This window comes from Podarcis tiliguerta (genome assembly GCF_965153285.1).
Source record: "Podarcis tiliguerta genome assembly, chromosome: 10".
Classification (NCBI taxonomy): Eukaryota; Metazoa; Chordata; class Lepidosauria; order Squamata; family Lacertidae; genus Podarcis; species Podarcis tiliguerta.
In genome coordinates, this window is record NC_139543.1 from 43,810,042 (window position 1) to 43,829,780 (window position 19,739).

Here is a 19,739-nt window from a genome sequence, read left to right on the forward strand (position 1 = left end):
GTCGCGTCGTGCGACGCGAAATTGTGACCTCTCCCCTCCGTTTCGGCTCTCGCACTAACAATTGCCTGGGCGCCTTTAGGAGGAAGGAGGGGGCAAAGGGGAGGAGGAGGAGGGAGGCAGGCCGTGAAAGCCCCTTCCTGCGCAGGCGCGGAAGACCGGGAAGGCGAAGAGCGAATCACAGCGTAGGAAACAAAACTGCCGGCTTTCAAATCCTCCGCCTCCCATAACGCCATCGTCTTCGTAGGCTTGGGGCTGCGGTAGCGTCTGCAACGTGACAGGCTGGAACCCGGCGCCTTCGCAGGTAAGCGGCCGCCGGGTGGTCTCGCGCGAGGAGGGGCGGGAGTTGGCGGGCTGGGTTTATTAGGCAGGCTCGCCGGTGAGAGGGCGCCGGGTGGGTTTGTTAGCGCCGCCTCCCCGCTTTCCGCCCCGGCCATGCCAGGCGCGGCGCGTGGTGGGAAAGAAGGAGGCACTTGCGCGTTGTCCCTCAAGATACACGTGTCCGTATCTTCCCACAGGACATACACCGTGCTCGGTTCGCCCGGCGGGGACGTGGATCCAAACCTCCCCACTAGGAGTGCTTTTTTTACCAGCCCAAAACTCTCGGTCCCTTCCCTGTATGACGTCACGCCCTCGTTGGCAGTTTTAGGGCCCGCTCGGGTGAGCCTGTTGTGTAATTTTGTTGTGCTGCTGCGTTTGTGCGAAGCCCGTGCATTGCGGAGCGAAGGACTCGAGTCACCTCTTTGCTCACCTTCTCTCAGTTACACTTACTTTTTTAAAGTGAGCATCTGCATGGGAGGCTGCTTACGTAGAATAGCGAGGAAGCAGACGGAACTGAGTCAATGAAGGCGAGCGGTGTGTCTAGATTGGCTGAGCGATGCTCGATGACTGAAAGAGCTTGCAACATGAGGAAATACGTCAGCTTCACGCATTTTCCTTTTGCTTCAGGAATAGGGTGATAAAGGCAGAAAAACAAAAGGTTTTAAATAGGACCTTTGTTTGGGAAGTGATTATTCTAATGGAAACAAGTTGACAGTCTCTTGACCTGTGTAACAAACCGCTAGTTAATAATAATATTGAAGCGTTTTGGAACTGAAGAGATTATAATAATGTGCCTTTAGCAGCACTGATAGTCACTACAGGAGTAGTCAAAACAGGAATGGAAAATTAAATACATTTTATGTATTGTTTTTTTAAAAAATGTCTTGTCTTCTACAACAGTCTGAACAGAGAACTAGCAATACAGTATCATTAACGGGGAAATCAAGTTAAAGTATGACAAGAAAAAAATGAGTTAGAAAGCTTGATAGTCATGGAGACATTGCCAAAAAGCTAACTTTCTCCCCACCCCAACTACACTTTTGATAGTGGTGAAATGTGAAGCCAAGTGGATGGGGGAGGGAGTGATCTTTTTAAATATCATGGTCTCAAATAGTGCAGAACTGAACTGGAAACCCGTGATGAGAAGCCCATAGGTAGGAAATAAGCACAACAACACACTGCCATTCCTTTTCCCTAGCATATTCACAAGCATACTTTCTTCAGTACTGGAGATAGAATATTGCTATTGTGACAAGTAGCCACTGATAACCTTATCTTCAATGTATTTATGTAATACCTTTCAAAGTCAAACAAACTGGCATCAGTCACTACATAGTGAATCCATAGTTTAGCTATGATTTGAAGAAGTACTTCCTTTGGCCTGTCCTGAATTTCGCATCATTCAGCTTCTTTGGATGATCCTAGGTTCTAAAGAAAAGGACGACAGACTCCATCCACTAAATAAATCCATGCTATGCGTAATTTTATACCGGTATATTGTTACAAAAGTCCAGTGCCTGCCTCTCTCACTGCCAAGTGGTGGCAAGAGCCCATGGGGTCACAGGGACACACACAGGGTCTTTGTCCCTTTGGAGAATAGAAGACACGGCAGAGACTGTTGGGCTTTAAAAAAAATATGGTTTATTTGCACCTTCGGACTGCATGGTGGGAGTCCAGAGCTTACAGCAGGCATCCCCAAACTCGTCCTGCCAGCTGTTTTGGGACTACAATTCCCATCATCCCTGACCACTGGTCCTGTTAGCTAGGGATGATGGGAGTTGTAGTCCCAAAACAGCTGGAGGGACGAGTTTGGGGATGCCTGTCTTACAGCATGGCCAACGGCATTGTAGGCAACCTTTCCTCTCTCCCTGGCCAAGATGGATCTCTCCCCCGCTCTTCCTCCTCATTCCTCCCAGAAACCTCTGCTCAGAAGCACACCCCATCAGCTTGACAACCCTTCAAATCAGACCCCTGTCTCTGTTCACACCTGGGAGGAGGAGTTCTCCTGCCAATTGCCCTAGCTTGGCCAGGCTGGTTTGCATAAGCCGGCCCAGGAGTTTCCTCAATTCATTCAATTTATTCATTCCTAGGGTTTAGACAGGAACCCCCCCCCCCCAGATCTATACCATCATGTCCCCTTTCAGCTTTTCCTCCTCCTAAACTAAAGAGCCTAAAGAGCCTCTTTCCTCAGAGAGGAGTTACTGCAGTCCATTGACCATTTGGTTGCCCATTACAGAATATTTTCCAGTCCTACAATATCCTTTTCAAGGTGGAAGATAGGCCCTGGCCAAAACTCTAGCTGCAGCGTTTTGTACCAGTTGAAGTTTTCAAACAGTTTTCAGAGACGGTTGACATAAAGTGCCGTATGTTAACTTTGCCTAGATGTGAAAAAGGCATGACAGTGAGGAGAGCTGTTTTCTCCTGGTAAGAGTACAGCTAGTGCATCAAGCTGAAGCAGCACAAAGCAGTCCTGTCCACTGCTACTAAATGGATCTCCAAGAGCAAAGTTGGATCCAGAAGAGCTCCCAAATTGTGAACCTACTCCTTTATGAAGAGTTGAATCTTGTCCAGAACAGACTTTACACCTAACCCTGGATTGGGTCTCCTGATCAGCAGCACATCTGTCTTATCTGAATTGAATCTGAATTTATTAGCCCACATCCGGTCGCTCCTTAAATTCAAGCAGTGATTCAAGATCTTCCGCAACCTCTCTAGAATCAAATGGGAAAGAGAAAATTGGGTGTCCTTACCATGCTTATTGGTTTGTTTATTTTTATTTATTTCATAAAATTTATACACCACTTGATTGTGAAAATATAAAAGCCCACCTCAAAGTGGTTGTGCTAACACCACACTCCAGATCTCTAGAGCTTCTCTCCCACAGGTTTATGTCAGAGTTGAATAGCATGGATCATAAGATGAAGCCTTGTGGAACTCTTGAGGGACCAAGAAAAAGGCCCTGGGGTGAAAGTACCGGTAGATAGCTCAATGAAAATGTCAACCCAGTGTGCAGTGGCTATGAAAAAGGTGATTTCAATGTTGGGAAAAATTAGGAAGGGAATTAAAATAAAACTGCCAATATCATAACGCCATTATACAAACCTATGGTGTAACCATATTTGGAATACTGTATACAGTTCTGGTTGTCTCACTTCAAAAAGGATATTGTAGATTTGGAAAAGGGTCAGAAAAGGGCAACCAAAATGATCAAGGAGATGGAGAAACTTCCCTAGGAATCAATGTTGATTATGACAGATGCTTAGTATATTATTTAAGTATACAGGAAGATTTGTGTGCCGGATCAGTCTTTTAACAATTGGCATTCAGTGTGTTATGTGGCATACTGACTCAATTTAAAATTGAAATATCATGCTCAAGCAAAATTTTAAATAAGAATTTGGATTGAAATGGGGGGGGGGGAGAGGTAGTTAACAAAATATTAATTCCAAGAGATATAATTAGGCCTGTAGATAAATGTGACACCTCTTGTTTAAAAATAGCATGAAGGTAATCTTCATTTTAGAAGGTGGCAAACAGATGCAGTGCTGTGGACATGAGTTTTGGTGTTGAGATCAGGAGCAAGTGGCTATTCCTTCCTATCTAAAAAAGTGATATTAATATAGAAAAGTAATAGGTTTGCTTTGCTTACTTTGGACCGCTAAACCACACATTCCACATTTCCTGGTTTTGTGGCTCGCACAATTCTAACTGTTGCAGACCATGTCATCTTTGGTGCCAATTTCTACATCTGTGCTTAGAAATTAATATAAAATAAATTATTTTAGGGTAGCTTCCTTCCCTGCTACATGATAAAGTGGACTTTTAAAATTACCCAACATGGTCAAATTTCCAGGAAACATAGCAACAAGTGATTTTATTAAGTAATTGGGAGTTTCACAGTACTTGAAGGAAGTGTGTGTGAATCTGAGTTTATGATATAGTTTATCTCTGTAGATTATGGACTAAGTATAAGATTGAAATGAGACCCTCCATGATGAACTCCATGGTAACCTGACACAAGCCTTACTCCAGCACCCTGAAATCAGGAATATCCTGAATACACACACACACATCTGATTTTAAGGATTAACCCAGGCAAATTTAGCTGTCAGGTACAGGATACTCAGCTCCTCAGTGAGATCCATCTACACAATGATAAGGTGATGTAAAGGTTCAGGTAATTGCTCACTGTCACAAATCTTTCACCTTTTTGTTAAACAGACAGGAACAGGATGACCAAAGATGAGAACTAGGTAGGAAATTCCAGAAGTACCGTATTTTTTGCTCTATAGGACTCACTTTTTCCCTCCTAAAAAGTAAGGGGAAATCTGTGTGCGTCTTATGGAGCAAATGCAGGCTGCGCAGCTATCCCAGAAGCCAGAACAGCAAGAGGGATCGCTGCTTTCGCTGAGCAGCGATCCCTCTTGCTGTTCTGGCTTCTGAGATTCAGAATATTTTTTTCCTTGTTTTCGTCCTCCAAAAACTAGGTGCGTCTTGTGGTCTGGTGCGTCTTATAGAGCGAAAAATACGGTAACTATGGAAATTATAGAAACCACTCATTTCACCACCCCCTCCCTTCTCCACTGGCATGCCTTGGCAAAAAGGGTATTAAAAAACCATTAGATGCAAAGGTTAGTTAGCTCTCACAGCTCCAACAGGACAGCACTTAACCCAGCGATCCCTAGGACTTTGCACACGTCTGCTTCACTTTAAGGGCATGTATACTTTCCTCTCTCTCCCCTCCTTCTAGTGTGGGTTTATAGCAAAATTGTCATGCCCATGCTCCTGTGGGCCTTTAGAATAGTTGGGGAATCTTACTCTTTCATCGAAGTGTATACATATTGTCATTTGCTACCTGCTTAGACTGTAACTTTGCCGTCTAAAGCAGCATTTTTATATAGTTTGTCACCCCTGCATTATATAATAAACCAAGTTTCTTTATTTCTTTGTGTAAGAGCTTCTTGTAGGCATAAGACTAAGGGTTAACACACATCCATGACAAGCGCACCTCGTAACTCCAGCAAAAGATCCTAAACCTCTCAGCAGTGTGTATATGAACATACATGAATGCTGGTGGTCCACATGAAAGTCCAGGTAGCACACATTGTAACATGGTGTCAGTTGGATGTTGATTCTGGGAGCCCAGCTTCCGTGGTTCTTGCTGACTTGCAGGGGCTTGTATCTTACAGTAAACTGTGTTTACCATTGATGGTCCTGAAGTATGAGATGTGTGTCTCCAATATAGCCTTCGTTGCCCATGCCACATTCTACATAGACACTGTTTTTATTGTTGTAAGTCACTTTGAGACACCTTAGTGCAAAAATGTGGCAAATAATGATGATAGGAAACCAGTGCCCTTAAGTAGGGAGAAACAAACTTGGGAATGGCTGCTAATCTGTGTCATCTAGCTTTGGCTCCTTTTCATTTCCATTAAAATCCATAGTGTTGAATAGTCAAGCTGTGTATGTAACATTTGGGCCGTATCAGAGTTCCTTGTTTAGTGGCTAGGATTGAACCCAGCCAGAGTACGTGGTCAGAGAAATGCTTCCTTCCTCCTCCAGATACTGCTAATGAGAGAAAGCGTAGGCAGGTGTTATAATGAGGAATCTGATTGCCTATATTTCAAACTTGTCTTTTCCCCAACTTCCCCATTGGAGCTTTTCCTCGCTCAGGCTTTGCTAGGTGCGCAGAAATCAGGAACAGGACTTCAGAAAATCAACATTTTGTGAATGAGTGTGCAGCTGACTTTTTAAAATTATGGATATAGCTATTTGGGTTCTGCTAGGTGATGAATATTGCCCTTCTACTAATTTGAGTTTGACATGCTTGCCCCAGTTTATCATCAGCCTCATGCAAATAATCCTTTCCTGAAATGTGCTGATGCCGAATATTAAACCAAACTGCATTATTTATGTGGAACTTAGCAGAAGCATGGCGGTACACACTAGCAAACTATGCTTTGTAGCCTCTTTTCAATAGCTGTTTCCTAATCCGCAGCTCTTAGAACTGGCATGTGGTGACTTGGGTAAATTATTGTTCTTTTATTTTCGCCTGCATGTGACAGGGCCTGTTTGCTATCCTCGCAGGCAGTTTTCACCCCAGTGTTAGCCTGTTCTGACCTCTTTTCTCGTGGCATATAATATAAGGTAGGCAAAGATTATTAGTCTACTGAAATAGTTGTTTTGCAGGAGGTTGTGTGATGGTTTAACCCTTTGCTCCCCTCCCTTGACTGTTTCATTTTCTCCATGAGCACTTAAGGGGTTAAGCCTTGAAAGCAGTTATCTATCAAACAAAAAATTCTTCATATAATTGAACAGCATGCTTTTACCCCATTGATGGTATATGCTTTCTCTCCTCTTTTTCAGCACCCTTCCCAACTGGTAATCAGTAAAGGTTGACACAATCCAAAAAAATGGCATCAGAAGACATTTCTAAGCTGGCAGAGTCCTTAGCTAAAACTCAGGTGGGCGGAGGGCAGCTGAGCTTCAAAGGCAAGAGTCTGAAACTCAATACCGCAGAAGATGGTAAGAGGAATAGCACTGCTTTGAATGTTTTCCCAGCATTAGATCCTGGAAAAGTCTGGCCTGATCAAATATATGTCCCCCCTCCCTTTAATCTTTCTAAAATGGCAGATTTGCAGGAAACCCAATCCTTCCCTGATTTTGGATTCTGAATTGCAGGATGAATGTGTATCTGTGCTTCACAGGCAAATTCTTTCTGGTGGTTCCTCTAGAGACCCAAACAAGGAGAATGATTTCAGGAGAGATTCTCCAACCGCCCTTAGTACATACCTAGGCTGTACACACACCCCTTTCTCCAGAGTATTTTTTAAAAAAAATAAAAATGCACAACTGGTACTGTTAGCACTGTTAGATCTCAGTTTTGGGAACAAGTAATATTCTGCTTATTCTGTGCAGCCGAAGAGGTGATTAAAGAGATTGAGGAGTTCGATGGCCTGGAAGCACTACGCCTCGAAGGCAACACTGTGGGGGTGGAGGCAGCAAAGGTCATTGCCAAGGCTCTGGAGAAGAAATCTCAGCTCAAGGTGAGCATTTCAGTGGATGATGGACAGTGGAAAACCCATTATCTTGCAACGTGAATTCATTGTCTGCTTGACTAGCAGATAAAACAGGCCCAGGGAGATCTGTGACATTCACAAACATAAGGAAAAAAATCAAAACTGTCTTAGCAATTTAGAATTATAAGTGGCATTCACCACTGTGCTTCCTGTGATTGACTCTGTTGGTAAGTGAACCTGTGGGTCTCCAGATGTTGGACTCCCAACTCCTATCATCCCCAGCTAGCCTGGTCAGCACTCAGGGATGCTGGGAGCTGTATTCTGCCATGATTTGGAGGGACACAGGCTCCCCGCTCTTGATTTAAGGAAAAGTTTGAATTGGCGGAGCAAATACTGGTTGAAACCATTGTTCAAGCAAAGTTTACCATTTTTGCAGAGAACAAAATGAAATATGCTAGGTCTTACAGTAGCAGTTATGAATTCTTCAGCCATTCTCTCTCCTGCCCTCAACCCTCTGACTACAAAACAACCGTCTGACTATTTTTTGGGTGGGGTGGTGATTGCATAGATAGGCCCTATTTTTTTTAAAAAAAACATTGCTTCTTGCCTTCCTTGTGAACTCTGAAGTAGCAGTGCTTCGGCTGTAGTTACTAAGCTTGTGTGTGTATGTGGTAAGATTTTAAATTGGTGTGCAAGATTATACTGGATATTTTAGCAAATTGCCACTCTGCATGCCTCCTTTGGAGCATGGTGATTTTATTTATTTCACAAAATTTATATACCACTTGATTGCATGCAACAACAACCCTCAAAGCAGTTTCCCAGAAGAATAAAGCAATGAAATTACCAGTAAAAAAAACAGTTGAAGACAAATGTTTTAAACATTTAATGAATACCGTATTTTTTGCTCTATAAGACTCACTTTTTCCTTCCTAAAAAGTAAGGAGAAATGTGTGTGCGTCTTATGGAGCGAATGCAGGCTGTGCAGCTATCCCAGAAGCCAGAACAGCAAGAGGGATTGCTGCTTTCACTGCGCAGTGATCCCTCTTGCTGTTCTGGCTTCTGAGATTTAGAATATTTTTTTTCTTGTTTTCCTCCTCCAAAAACTAGGTGTGTCTTATGATCTGGTGTGTCTTATAGAGCGAAAAATACGGTAATTAAAACCAACAATAAGGATTAGTTTACCAAATTTCTAATCTGTATGTATTATTGCTATGTGCTGTCAAAAACCTGTTATTATAAAAAACTACTCTTGATCAAAACATTTGATATAAAGCCTGTGTATCTCTCCATTATGCACACCAAGTAAGTGAGTACAAATACTTTGGCTAATGGTAGATTACAATGTACTTTTATTTTTAAGCATGTATATGATATATATATATGTCTTATTTTAGAGATGCCATTGGAGTGATATGTTCACCGGGAGACTACGATCTGAAATTCCCCCTGCTCTGGTAAGTGTACGACTAGGTCGCTAATATTACCAAGTGCCATTTTCATGATTTCTTATCATGATATTTTTCTGAGGCTAAAGTGTAGGAATGGCTTTCTGAGCTTGATGATCAACAGTGGGAGCAATATACTGTTTCTGTTACAGGGACTTTATGGCAAAGGTGGGGAAGCTTTTTCAGCCCAAGCTTTATTACCCTTTCTGGGTAACTTTCCGAGGGCCACCTGCCAGTGGTAGGTAGAGGCAGAGGCAAAAGTGGGTGGGGCATTAAAGTTAGAAATTACCTTTGTACAGTAGGCTAGTTTCTGCACACAGTCATGCACACCTTGCTATCCTCTATCCATGCAACCAAGAGGCCCTGTCAGAGTTCAAGGACACACTCATTCCAGGCAAAACCACTTGGGCTGCAAAGCAGAGCCAGTCAGGAGTGTGGCCTGAGGAGAATTTCGAGGGTCTTAGGTTCCCCACCCCTGCTTCAGATAGAGACAGGGATGTGATTAATGAATGACCAAAAGGAAGGTTAAGAAGAGTTGTAATTTTAAGCTTTGAAATGAGTTGTAGATTAATTGCCAAGGGAGATCTCTGTTGGGCAGAAATTGAGCAATGATGGAATCTGTATTATAATGGTAACAGTTTAATAAAACATTAGGGCATTATAAGGAGGACAGAGTGTCATCAGTGACTGTTTCCTCTGTCCTCTTTGCTCGGTGTCACAACATATCTGTTGCTGGAGAAAAGGCCAGGAGGAAACAGAAACACAGCATCCAGGTAGATGGGTGTGACTTGCTCATCCCAGCTGCTTGTGTTGCCCCTCCTTGGCACAGGCATGGCACATAGGACAGCTGTCTGCCTACCTGCAACTTCTCCATTTTATGAACGAGAAGGAGCCTCTCAAGGCTGCTAGCTGGTGATGGGTGAAAAGAGACGGCAAGAAATGGCTGCAGGGCAGATCTCTGTCCTCTGTAGTAGACGGGGGCATTGTGTCAAATTTACCTTTTGTTCATCTTTCAGATCGCACTTGGAGAGGCCATTGTTTCTGCTGGCTGCCAGCTTACAGAGCTGGATCTGAGTGACAATGCCTTTGGACCAGATGGAGTGCGTGGGTTTGAGGCACTTCTGAAAAGCCCTGCCTGTTTCACCCTGCAGGAGCTCAAACTAAACAATTGTGGCATGGGCATTGGTGGTGGCAAGGTAAGGGCATTTCCTGGGTAGGGAATCCAATCTTCACAGCAGGGTGAAACCTGAAACCCCCACTACTGGGTCTTCCTGCCTATCCATCATGTGATGTCACCATGATGTCACATTTCCCCCTTCACGTGGAACTTGAATGCAAGTGGTACTGCAAAGGGAAGATCCCAATGGGGTTGTGTGAAGTCACTTCCTGTCAGTTGATTGACACTGTCGTCAAACCCTATTTCTGACAAGTGTTGACTATTCAGAAACTTTGATTTAGAGCTCTTGAGTAGAACCAGTTCCAGAAGGGCTTCTGTTTGCCAACAAGTTTTTTATTGCTTCAGATTGTTGTCTGCATTAAAATCTCTACAAGCTGAACAGGGTGAGCAGGCTTCTCTTTTTCTAGTAAAAAAAAGTCTAATGTTTGACGGATATTTTTTAAAATATCTAAAGCGTTCCTCTGCCTGCCATAGAAGGGTTTTGGGTTTTTTTTTGAGAGGGATGGGAGAGCCAAGACCCTAATTTGGGGACCTGTGTCCTTATCTCACACACATGGAAATCTGAGTTGAGGACACACAACAGAGTCATCTTACTAACCTACATTCCCCTCATGATATTATTGCTGGGAATAGCCTTCAGTGGTGTGTAATATTTCCTGCAGAGTGCCCGCATTATGTATGTATGTATGCATGTATGTATAGGAAGTGGTAGCTTAAATGTGTGCCTTATAGGAGTGGAATCCCTCAGGCCAAAATGACATTATAGTAGCATAAACAGTCTGGTATTATTATTATTTTAGATCTTGGCTGCAGCTTTGAAAGAGTGTCACAGGAAATCAAGTGTTCAAGGCAAGCCTTTGGCTCTGAAAGTATTTGTGGCTGGCAGGAACCGCCTGGAAAATGATGGTGCAACTGCTCTTGCTGAGGCATTCAGTGTAAGTACAAAAAGCAGGACTTTGAGACAGGAAGTTTGCCCTGACATTTGTTGCATGGGAAGGGATGCTCTTAGCCATTGGTGTTAATGAACATGCATATTCTTCCTCCAAAGTGTGCTGTGGTGCCCTTTAAAAAAATGAATTCCTTTTGCTACAATGCTACTATCTCCTACATTGAATGGTATTAGTAGTGATCAAGTTCGTTGCAGCATCAGAAAAGGCCATTTGAGGCAGCCTAAGTCACCTCTGTTGATACTGCCGCAAGAAGCGGCTTGCCAGGTAGCGTGGCACCACTGTGCTAGCTTGCCAGGAAATGGGTGCTCTTGCTTATCAGGAGGGGCAGACTGGAAAGGAGGTTGATGCGGAGCAAACACACTGGCAGAGCCAATCTAGGGTTCCTGCTGGTGCTTTTGCACCACATTGACCTCCCTGCTCCATTGGCCCTCCCTCCTGGTAAGCAACAGCAACTCACCTGCAGTATTTCTCAGTTGGTGGGCCAGGGACTACTAGTGGACTGCATTCCACTTTTAGGTGGGCCTCAATTCTTCTTACTCACCCACCCTGCATTCTGGCTGTGCTGCAGAATTTTTGTTGGACTAATGCCAGCACCAGAAACTTGCCACCTGCAGAGTAAAAGTGGTTGGGAGAAGAAGTGTGGAGGAAAGAGAGATGATTTCACGCTGAAGAGAAAGAGCAAGAGGAGGTGTTGAACTAAATTAGAAAGAGAGACAAAAACTAATATTTTAAATCAAGCAGGATGAGTAAGCAATGGGACAAGAAAGGAAAGTTGTTCTGGGTCTCAACATTCTGGAATCAGGAATGCGCTTAGGCTTTTCGTTATTCAAATTAGCCAATCACTTTTGATTGCTAAATAGTATACAAAGGGTTCAGACAGAATACCCCAAAACAATTGTGGAAGATGGAGAGAAAAGGATCTGAGAACACCACTCTCCTAGAATTATCACCTATGACATGAACTTTATTTGCTTTCCATTCTGTTTTTGCCCCTTCAGGCTATTGGGACTCTGGAAGAAGTTCACATGCCACAAAATGGAATCAACCATCCAGGAATTACAGCCTTAGCTGAGGCTTTTGCTGTCAATCCCTTGCTGAGGGTGATCAACCTGAACGATAACACTTTTACAGAGAAGGGAGCTGTGGCTATGGCAGAGGTGAGCTCCTTTCACTTAAAATTAATTCCTCTTGATTCTAACAGTGACTTGGGCCAGGAAATCCCGAGAAAGTGGGGGGGGGGGGCGGACACTTTCCTTAGGATTAAGTTGGTCTTGTGTGGTCTTGCATGGTCAAATAGAATAGTGAGTGGAATAATGTTCTGTATTCCATTCAGACCCTCAAGAAACTCAGACAAGTGGAAGTGATCAACTTTGGTGACTGCCTAGTACGTTCCAAGGGTGCTGTTGCCATTGCTGAAGCTGTTAATGAAGGACTCCATAAATTAAAGGTATTGGCTACAACTTAAATCTTTCAGGATACTGTATTTTGTTAAGCTGCTTGGGAGAAATCTGAGTGATTGAGATTTCAAATAGGAAATACTTTTTTGGGGGGGGGGTCCATCTCCCCATACCGTTTAATTCAAAAACCCTGAAATAGGGATTGACAAAATACATGACTACTCATTTTCGTGCCTATGGCTGAGATCCATCTTAAAGCCAAAGGCACCATTATGAATTGATGTCAAAACATAGCCACTAAGCATGAATATATTACAAGCCACTTGGCGTGAAGAATGACATGTATTCTGTTTGAGAGAAATGTAAGTGTTTTCCATCCATTTAATATGAAATTTGGCTTAGATGTATTGTACTGAATCTAAAACTACAAAGAGTCAACACAAACCTTCATCTAGGATTTATTTCTGTGATTCTTAAAAAGGAAACCAAGCACTATTTGCCATCTCTTAAACAAGGTTATTCATAATTCAGTCATTTCTCCCCTAACCTCATCACCTCAACCTCAACCTTTTTAATGAAGCTTTTTTTGGATTCCTGATTTGGTACTTTGTAATGTGAATTGTAGACATACCTGGCTTGAACATGCAAAATATATGTCTATTTTAAAAAAATATTCCTCTAAAACCATAGCTTCTGTCTGTTTAGGAACTCAACTTGTCTTTCTGTGAAATCAAGCGAGACGCTGCTCTAATTATTGCTGAGGCTACTGAGGACAAGTCGGAGCTACAGAAGCTGGATCTCAATGGTATGAGGCTTATGATGTCAGTGTCAAAAATGTTTTACTAGAAATCTGTAGCTGGATAATTGCCTGGTTCATTCAGGTCGGCATGTGAATATTGTATGCCACAGTTCCCTCTCTTCCCCAACCTTTAACCCAACCTTCCCATAGGTTCTTGGTCCATTGCACATCCCACACACTTGTTTCTCCAATCCTGTCTCTGGGATTCCTGTCCTTTAGCTTCCCTAACTAATTGAATCTCATATCACTTGGCCGTGCAATGCTACTGTAGTTCCTAGAGCCTGTGAAGGGTCTTAGTCCTAGCCAAAGTGATTTTCTCTCCCAGAAGATGGATAGGAAACATTCTGACATATTGCTCTCTGAGCATATATTGTTAGGAGCGTCCTACTCGCTTGTAGGACCCTGGCAGAGTCACATGCCTGACTGGCATGTTCTCTGCCTCCTGGTCGGTCATTCGGGAGCTTCAAAAGCTTTCTCCAGCCTGAACATCACAGCGACTGATACCAAAAGGCATTAGCACGCTTTAGGATCCTGCAGAGTGTTAGCAGTTTACGTAACAGAACTCAGTAGCACAGCATTTTGGCTAATCTACTTTATTTACATATAATACACTCGGAGCATTCTGACTTAGCTCCTTCCTCTTTCTCACCAGACAGCAAAGAGAGAGAACAAAGGACAATAGTCCCACATCATGGAACACAGTAACACAAAACATCCTGTCTCCGTCACTTCCCACACTGTGGAATGAAAACATACACTGTCATGTGATAGACAACAATCCCATGACTGCAAACACGGAGCAAGAATCCTAATATATATAACGTTCATGAATATTCTATATCACCCCTACAATTTAGCCATTTTGTGTCAGAGACTTCACTACCAAAGTACAATATACCGGTACTTGCTTTTTAAACACTATTCCACATAGACCCAGCAAACCCAACTGAAGTGGCATTTCCTTCAGAGCACGTCCCATGATTGGGCATTTAAATATGAAAGTTTTTCATATAAAGATAATACTGAAACAATAACTGTTTCATTCCCAACGGTTTGTATTGCTAAACAAATGCCTTTATGGCAGCTGTAGAGTTTTTGTTGGGTGCATGTGGCACAAGAAGATCAGTCAAGTAGTTAAGCTCACAACAGAAAACAGCTGTTTAGCAGAGTGGTCTTTATGGGGCCAACACCAACATACACCCCTTTACATACACACACAGATGGTACAAGTAGCATTCTCCCTCTCAACCCAGAGAGGATTCTTTGTTTCAAAGTCATTGCTGTGTCAAAGTCCACAGCCAAGTCCTAAGCTTGGTTGCTGCAAAGTCCTGCAACTGATAGGGTTCTCTGAGTTCTGAAGTCTGGCAATTTTCCAACTTCTTCCTCAGACAACTTCAAAGTCTTCCCTTAAATCCGTAGTCCCAACAAATAGCCATCAGCAGTTCCTGAAATCTCCTCCCACGACCCACAGAGTTTTGCCCTTTTCTACACAAAATTACTTGCCAAATCTGCCCGGTAACACACATGAGAGAGTCACAGGATGGCTGCAGGTGCATTGTGGGGATTACAGTCTTTGCTGATGTCTGTCCTTGCCACAGGGAATTGTTTTGGAGAGGAGGGCTGTGAGCAGCTCCAAGAGATCCTTGAAGGCTTCAACATGGCAGAAGTGCTTGGATCTCTGAGGTAAGATATATGAAGAAGCTATGGTAATCATGGAACTCTTTCTCTAGTGAAGCTGCATGCAAGCTGTGCTGCTTGTGAAATGGCCATTTCTCCAACAGTAGTTAAGCTCGGGCTCCTAATTGGTTTTGCTGTTTTTATAACAACCATTCTAGGAGTGTTACAGCGGGATAAATCTGACTCGGGGGCCCTGGACATGCCCATCTCTTGATCGGTTGGCCTGAGTTTTTCGTTCCTTAAAACTTAAATTGTATGGACCCTCTTTGGAAATGGCTCATTCCTTATGTTAGTTAGTTATGACTGGCTAGTTAACCATTGCCAGGATACATAGCTTCTATTCCCGAGTGTGAAAATATTTTTCGGGTTAACACTTGTTGCTGCTCTTTTTGGTGGCTTAGAGGTTTGTGCTCTGCCTTTCTGAGCTCCTTTAAGAAAAAGATTTTATAAGCCGTTTTACTTGGTTTTTGCTTGTGTAAAGATACAAAACTTGCTTTGTGATTACAGTTTTCTAAATGAGGCAAGAAAAATATGATGATGATGATAAGTTTAGGTTGTATTCCACTAAGTCAGAGTAGACCAATGAAATCAATTGACATAACTAACTCAAATCCATTGATCTCTATGAGTCCACTCTGAGTATGATTGGGTCGTATACCACCAGTTTTCTAGGAGCTGTACAAAGATTAAATGTCAAATGCATCTCTGTCCACGAGGTAACAGTCTAACATTCACAAAACAAAAGAAAAAGGGGATGGGATAGGAACTGGAAAACAATCAAATTCAGTTACTGATGAAGGCTCTGGGGAAACAATTTATTAATTATACAAATATTTATAAACCACCCACTCATATAGCACATCAAGGTGGTGTACAGAAATGTGTAAAAATAGAATAGAACATAAAATAGCATTAAGAACAATACAGTGATGGATGACATCCGCTCCTGAGGTCCAACTGCTGCTCCTTGAAAGGACCACTAGGGAGAATAGCCACTCCTACAAGTGTGCTTCCTTCCATCTTTGCCACTAGATCTTCCTCTTATTTGCGTTTAGGATTATTTAGTGTTGATTGTTATAAACTGACTGGCAATAAAGTGCTTGCATACGGCATGAAGCAGCTATATTCATAACATTCTCTCTCACGCTTGTCCACCTAGTGATGATGATGGAGAAGATGACGACGACGATGATGATGAAGATGATGACGATGAAGTGGAGGAGGAGGAAGAGGAGGAGGAAGAGGAAGAGGAGGAAGAAGAACCAACTCAGTTGCAGGAGAGAGGCCAGGGAGAGCAAGAATCACTGACGCCTAAAAAAATCTTGGAGGCACATGTAAGAATGAACAGATCCCATTACTTTCACATAGAGGGAAAATAGCTGTGGATGAAGTGATATGGGGTGGGAAAGTGTTCTGTAAGATTTCTCCTGCCACATTTTTCATTGTAATTTTTCCATTTCCAAATGCAGCATTGCATAAAATTAAAATGTATCAAGTGAATACAAGTCAAATTGGGCTGCTAAGCAAGAATTTTGATTCAAATATTTTTAGCTACTGGAAAAACTTTCGAGTTGTTTTTACAAACTTTAAGCACTACTGCCCTGATTCACAGGTCACATTAAACCATAGGTTGAAACAAACTGTGGTTTAATGTGAGCAAGTAGCATGCTGAAATGGACTGCTCTAAAGTTGCTGCTGTATCACTGTCTTCCAGCCTAATCAGAAGCCCGGGTTCAGATGATAAATCAAGCCAGACTGGTTTGTTTCAGCCATGGCAGGAGAGGAGCACCGCAGGAACATTTGAGCAGTACGCATCAGTATTCTGCTTGTTCACATTAAACTATAGTGTTAAATTGTGGTTTAATGTGAACGGGGCTAACAAAAGTTAGCCTACCAAATTTAAAGCAGAAATGCTAAATCAGACTCTAGTCTGAGGACTAACTTTCCAGGGACCACATGCCTTCAGAGGGCTAGGACTGTCAATGAGTGGCACCATCCCACACTCTTGGACAGATGCACAAACAGTACGCACACACACACACACACACACACACAGAGAGAGAGAGAGCTCTCTACCCCTTTCTCTTTCTCTTTCTCTTTCTTTTTCTTTCACTTTGTTTCTTCCCTGTGCGCCATCCCTTTTTTGTCCATTGGAAGGGATAATTCAGGAACAACTGAAGCAGCTCCCTCTTCATCCCAAACAACAGAGCGGTTTGTGGGGGGGAACCCCATAGTTTTTCCTTGGTTTCCCACAATTCTCCCCCACAACTGAGCAGTGGTAAAGAGGGAGCTGCCCTTGTAGGTTTTACTGAGTCAAGGCGTTCCAGTTGCCTTGAGGCAGCTGCTTGTAACAGAGAAAGGCTTCTTTGACCCTCATTTTCCCTGAGGCACAAGACTTCAGTGATAGGAAGATATTTTTGCTGTGGCCTTAGTATGTTCGATGGAAAGGCTCAGCATGGTGCTGTAATATAGCATTAGGCTCTTCTCTACTAATTTATTTATGACGACCTTCCCTGTTGCCGCAACTCTCTTTTGGGACCTTCCTTTCCCTCCACTTCTCATCTACAGCACTAGAGTTCTGGCACTTGTGAATTTTCTGGGGAATTACTAGGGCACACTAATTTTCATGGCCGTCTCTTCCAGGATTCTACTCCAGTGGTTTCTCCTTCTCTCCCTCCTGTGGATGTTGGCACTTTTCTTGCTTTTCCATCTCCGGAGAAACTGTTGCGACTAGGCCCTAAATGCTCCACCTTAATAGCGCAGCAGGTAAGTCACAGCTGTTTTTCATGAGTCGTGGGGAGTTGTTCTTTTTGCAAAGCTACAGTTTGAGATTGGTCTTTATTAGGTGTTTCAGAGGATTCAGCGTACAAATACTTACATAACTTCAGGAAGGCTACAAAATATGCTTGAGTATAATTAGACTTATCTGTATTCTTCCCCCTGAAAATCATAATAATAATAATAATAATATTTATACCCCACCCATCTGGCTGGGTTTCCCATGCTTGCTACTTGTTGAAATAGCTGGGGATGTAGGTGTCATGCATGGACTGCAATTCCAGGCGTAATGGCCATGGACTAGTTGTTCTTTCAAGCAGCAAAAATACCTTGCGGTTGATTCTGCATTTTTTGATTCTGGAATTACGTTTCTTCTAGACAGACACATCTGACACAGAGAAAGTTGTTACGGTTTTTCTGAAGATATCTTCTGTGTTCAAAGATGAGCCAACAGTAAAATCAGCAGTGAATGAAACAACAGGTGAGCCTGGGAGCTTTGGCCAATAGAATGATGGCAAAGAGCAGGCTATCTGGCGTAGTCGCTATGGCCGGGGTGGCTAACCTTTTTTTAGCTGAAGGGCTGCATTGGCCAATGGTCAACTGCATTGACTGCAGGGTTCAAGAGGGCATGACCAATTTTTAATTATTAGTTTTGGTAAGAAAAGACACATTTTGGGGGTCTTGAGGTGGTCATAAAAACCTTTTTGGTATCACAGCAGAGAGCCTCTGGGAGCAGTCAATAAAGTATTTTTTTATAATAACCAATTTTTTGGTGAGGGATATTGTGGGGACACAAAAATGCTAGAGGAAGAGCTATATGCTGCAGATTATCCCCCATATGAAGATACCAGCTAAGTTCTGTGACCCACCAGGTTCTTAGTGTCTTTCTTTTGGCCACCTGCCTTCAGGACTGTAAAGCTTGAGAGCCTCTTTCCCTGAAAAATTGAACCCTGCCATTCTCTTTGTTCAGATGCCATGATGAGAGAAGCTTTTTCATCAGCTACCTTCAATTCTGATGCTTTCATTACCAGCCTCCTGATTCACATGGGTTTGCTCAAGGTGAGAGGAGAAGCAAATGGTTTGTGGCAACTGTGAGGTGTGGTCTGTATAAGCAAACCGCACCCTTGCTCCAAAAATCAGAGAGATTTAGAAGACCAAGATAGCTGCTTGTGGAAGATGTTCTTTCTCTGTGACTATATAAGGCTTCTATGTATATCTGGTGATAAGCGATAACAGAAATCTGTTCTCAGTACCAGGTATTCTAAAATGGAAGTACCCATTTCTGCTCTTGGCAAATGGAAGGCATGTGGTAGGAATGAAAAGCAAAGAATACACTTGCATAGACAGGGCCTTGATCAAGTACCGTATTTTTCGCCCTATAGGGCGCACCGGCCCATAGGACGCACTTATTTTGGGGGGGGGGAATAAAGGGGAAAAAATTTATCGGTGCGCACCGACTCCTCTTGCTCTCCAGGCTTCAGCAAAAGCCTGCATTCGCCCCATAAGGACGCACACACATTTCCCCTTCATTTTTGGAGGGGGAAAAGTGCGTCCTATAGGGCGAAAAATACGGTGCCTATTGTGCTCAAGCAACAGCTAAGTGAAATTTTAGCTTCTCACCCATCTATCCCAAATGCATCCACTTGAGGGCTTTTTCCGCCCTTTAAAAAGGGTATAAATGATATGGCAGCTGGATGTCCTGTAAGGCCAGAAGGGACACTGGCCACATGCTTCTATTTCTCAGGCCAAAAAGAAATTGTTTGGGCTTTGAAAGGCCCCAGGGTAGGCAGCCACAAAGGGATGGGAGAGAAACAGGGGACACTGGTATCTTGTATCTCATGCATGTCTGCTTGTACCTTCCAGAGCGAAGAGAAGATCAAGGCTGTACCAAGCCTTTATGGCCCTTTGATGACTCTGAACCACATGGTCCAGCAGGATTATTTCCCTAAATCTCTTGTGCCAGTTCTTTTGGCCTTTGTTACAAAGTGAGTATTGCGCCTTTCTCAATAAGAAAAATTAGGAACACTAGCTGCTCCCAGAGAACAGAGACACATCATATTGCTGGATCCAGCAGAAACCTCTCAGCACAAGACATGATATTGCAAAGGGCTTAAACGTCAGCCATAAACCGTAATGACAGCTTACTTTTTTGCTGAAAAGCCTTTTTTGGCTGGTT

The 19,739-nt window shown here is 43.1% G+C and overlaps 1 protein-coding gene across 3 annotated transcripts in view; it reads left to right on the top strand.

Annotated features, from left to right (window-relative positions):
• RANGAP1 (Ran GTPase activating protein 1) overlaps nt 1-19,739 on the top strand; it is a 22,914-nt gene continuing 3,175 nt past the window's right edge. Inside the window, exons 1-15 of one of the 3 annotated variants that reach the window (XM_083400895.1) lie at nt 1-301; nt 6,685-6,843; nt 7,237-7,364; nt 8,735-8,794; nt 9,802-9,981; nt 10,763-10,897; nt 11,911-12,069; nt 12,246-12,359; nt 13,015-13,114; nt 14,707-14,791; nt 15,945-16,119; nt 17,429-17,551; nt 17,942-18,044; nt 18,534-18,622; nt 19,427-19,548. In XM_083400895.1, coding sequence (XP_083257021.1) covers nt 6,732-6,843; nt 7,237-7,364; nt 8,735-8,794; nt 9,802-9,981; nt 10,763-10,897; nt 11,911-12,069; nt 12,246-12,359; nt 13,015-13,114; nt 14,707-14,791; nt 15,945-16,119; nt 17,429-17,551; nt 17,942-18,044; nt 18,534-18,622; nt 19,427-19,548 — 1,685 coding nt within the window. In that variant the 5' untranslated portion in view covers nt 1-301; nt 6,685-6,731. Of the gene's footprint in view, nt 302-364; nt 658-6,410; nt 6,466-6,684; nt 6,844-7,236; nt 7,365-8,734; nt 8,795-9,801; nt 9,982-10,762; nt 10,898-11,910; nt 12,070-12,245; nt 12,360-13,014; nt 13,115-14,706; nt 14,792-15,944; nt 16,120-17,428; nt 17,552-17,941; nt 18,045-18,533; nt 18,623-19,426; nt 19,549-19,739 lie in introns of those variants that run through there. The other 2 variants (XM_083400896.1, XM_083400897.1) reach the window with 2 other exon arrangements.